This window comes from Macrobrachium nipponense, chromosome 8 (genome assembly GCF_015104395.2).
Source record: "Macrobrachium nipponense isolate FS-2020 chromosome 8, ASM1510439v2, whole genome shotgun sequence".
NCBI lineage: Eukaryota > Metazoa > Arthropoda > Malacostraca > Decapoda > Palaemonidae > Macrobrachium > Macrobrachium nipponense.
Window position 1 is genome coordinate 8,041,592 of NC_087203.1, and position 2,190 is coordinate 8,043,781.

The following is a 2,190-nucleotide window of genomic DNA, read 5'->3' on the forward strand; positions in this document are numbered from 1 at the left end:
CGTGATCTCCATAAATAAATACAGGTATATCTGATATTACCTTGGGACAGAGAGGTCCCCTTGGCTTTTACTGAACCAAGGGCAGGATACAAAATGCAGAATATAATGTCCTTGCTGCAGGGTAAGGATATCCAATCAGCTATACAGCGTCAAGACGAAGCTCTGCAATAAGGCGAGGAATAAAATAGTTCCACCAGCAATAATAGCGGCCTTCAAGGTTGGAGGCTCAGAAACACACTGAGGCAAACTCCTCCAAGAGTAAACCTCCATCCCTCGGATAACGAGGGATGTGTAACCAACACAACTTCAAAATATAAAACAGTCGCTAGCCAACAACAAATACCAAGATAACCACCAGTGAGGAGACAAAAAGCTAATAAAGAAAGAATACAATACTTCAATATTTAACCTCTAAAAACTTAAATAATAACTAGAAATTAATGACAACTAAGTTACAATATATAATATATATATATATATATATATATATATATATATATATATATATATATATATATATATATATATTATATATATTTCTCTTGATGTTTCGGCTAATTCGTTTAGAATTGTATCTTTTAATTAGATATCCTGTAAAATTCAATAAAAATGAAACTTGCCTTAGAAAAATGGCCATTTTTCCCCTAAGTTGCAATTGCCCGCTTGTAGGTAGTATTGTTTTTCTTATAGACAAAAATGTAAATAAAGGGAAATCCCCCAATTTATTTTAACAGATAAGATTAACAAAAAATCCGCATGGAGAGAGAGAGATGAGAGAGAGAGCAGAGAAGAGAGAGAGAGAAGAGAGAGAGCGAGAGAGAGAGAGAGAGATCAGACAATGAAGATATGTACTGCAAAAAATCCCTGAGAGTGAGAGAGAGATTTGTGCAATTTATAACACCAAGAGACAAGGCAGAGTTAAAAAAATTTTCAGAATATTTCCTGCTATATTTTGATATATAAAAATATCTCTCGTGGAATATAGAAAATCAACGAAAAATAGAGAGAGAATGAGAGGAGATTATGTGGACTGGGTATGTCCGGATATTGTTCGAAATAGGGAGAGAAGTCTAACGCAGGAATAGTCATCTTGTTTATTGTGGCGAGGCTCATCCAGGAACAAAAGGACGTGACCGAAGCGCGAATTCGGCAGGAAAGACATCGAGGTCAGGTTCGAGTGCCTGCAGAAGGAAGTGGAAGACCTCAGGAAGGAAAAGTGTGGACTCCAGTGTGAAGTTGAGGATGCAAAACTCAAGAGGAAGGAGCTGGCGTGCCTTCTAGAGAAAGGAAATCGTGGCTGGAGAGGAAGACCGGTGTCCAGGGCGAATGGAACGAAAAGCTGGAAGATGAGGTTGGACAGCTGCGAGGAGCGAAGGAGAAATTGGTTACAACCTGAAGATTCTGCAGGGGAAAAACAGACGCCTGGAGAAAAACAACTGGAAACTGAATGAGCAGGTGTTCATCTTCAAAGAATGGCGTAATCTCAAAGGAATGGCGCGATCTTCAAGGAATGGTGCTGGCCTCACAAAGACGGATGAGATGTGAAAAATTTGAGGACAATGTTTGTTGTATGGAAAGTTTAATATTTATTTGTAATAAGTTTGCTTTGTTGATCCTTGAAGGAAGATGAAGTTGCAGGGTGGGGGGGGCCTGCCACACATCTGGGGACAGGAGGGTGGGACTCACAACATGACATGGGATGGGTGGGCGGGGCCCACCACGCGTCCTGGAACAGGCAGGCGGGGCCCGCACGCATCCCAGGACGAGTGGGCAGGGGCCCCCACATGTCCCGGGGCGGGCAGGCGAGGCGCGCCATGTGTCCCGGGACAGGTGGGCGGCACCTGCCACAAGTCCCGGGACGGGCGGGCGTGGACCGCCAGGTGTCCCAGGATGGGCGGGCGAGGCCTGCCACATCTTGTCCCGGGATGGGTGGGTGGGGCCCGTCATGCGTACCGGTATGGGCGGGCGGGGCTCGCCATGTGTTCCAGGATGGGCGGGCGGGGCCCGCCATGCATCCCGGGACAGGCAGGCGGGGTCCGCCACGTGACCGGGGACGAGTGGGCATGGCCTGCTACGTGTTCTGGGACGGGCGGGCAGGGCCCACCACGTGTCCCGGGACGGGTGGGCGAGACCCGCCACTTGTCCCAAGACCGGCGGGCGAGGCCCGCCACATGTCCTGGGAAGGGCAGG

At 47.2% G+C, this 2,190-nt stretch overlaps 1 protein-coding gene across 1 annotated transcript in view; it reads right to left on the reverse strand.

Annotated features, from left to right (window-relative positions):
• Nucleotides 1-1,503: 1,503 nt before the first annotated feature.
• LOC135223355 (collagen alpha-1(XVI) chain-like) overlaps nt 1,504-2,190 on the reverse strand; it is a 1,263-nt gene continuing 576 nt past the window's right edge. Inside the window, exon 1 of the mRNA XM_064261820.1 lies at nt 1,504-2,190. This exon is cut by the window's right edge and continues 576 nt beyond it. Coding sequence (XP_064117890.1) covers nt 1,504-2,190 — 687 coding nt within the window.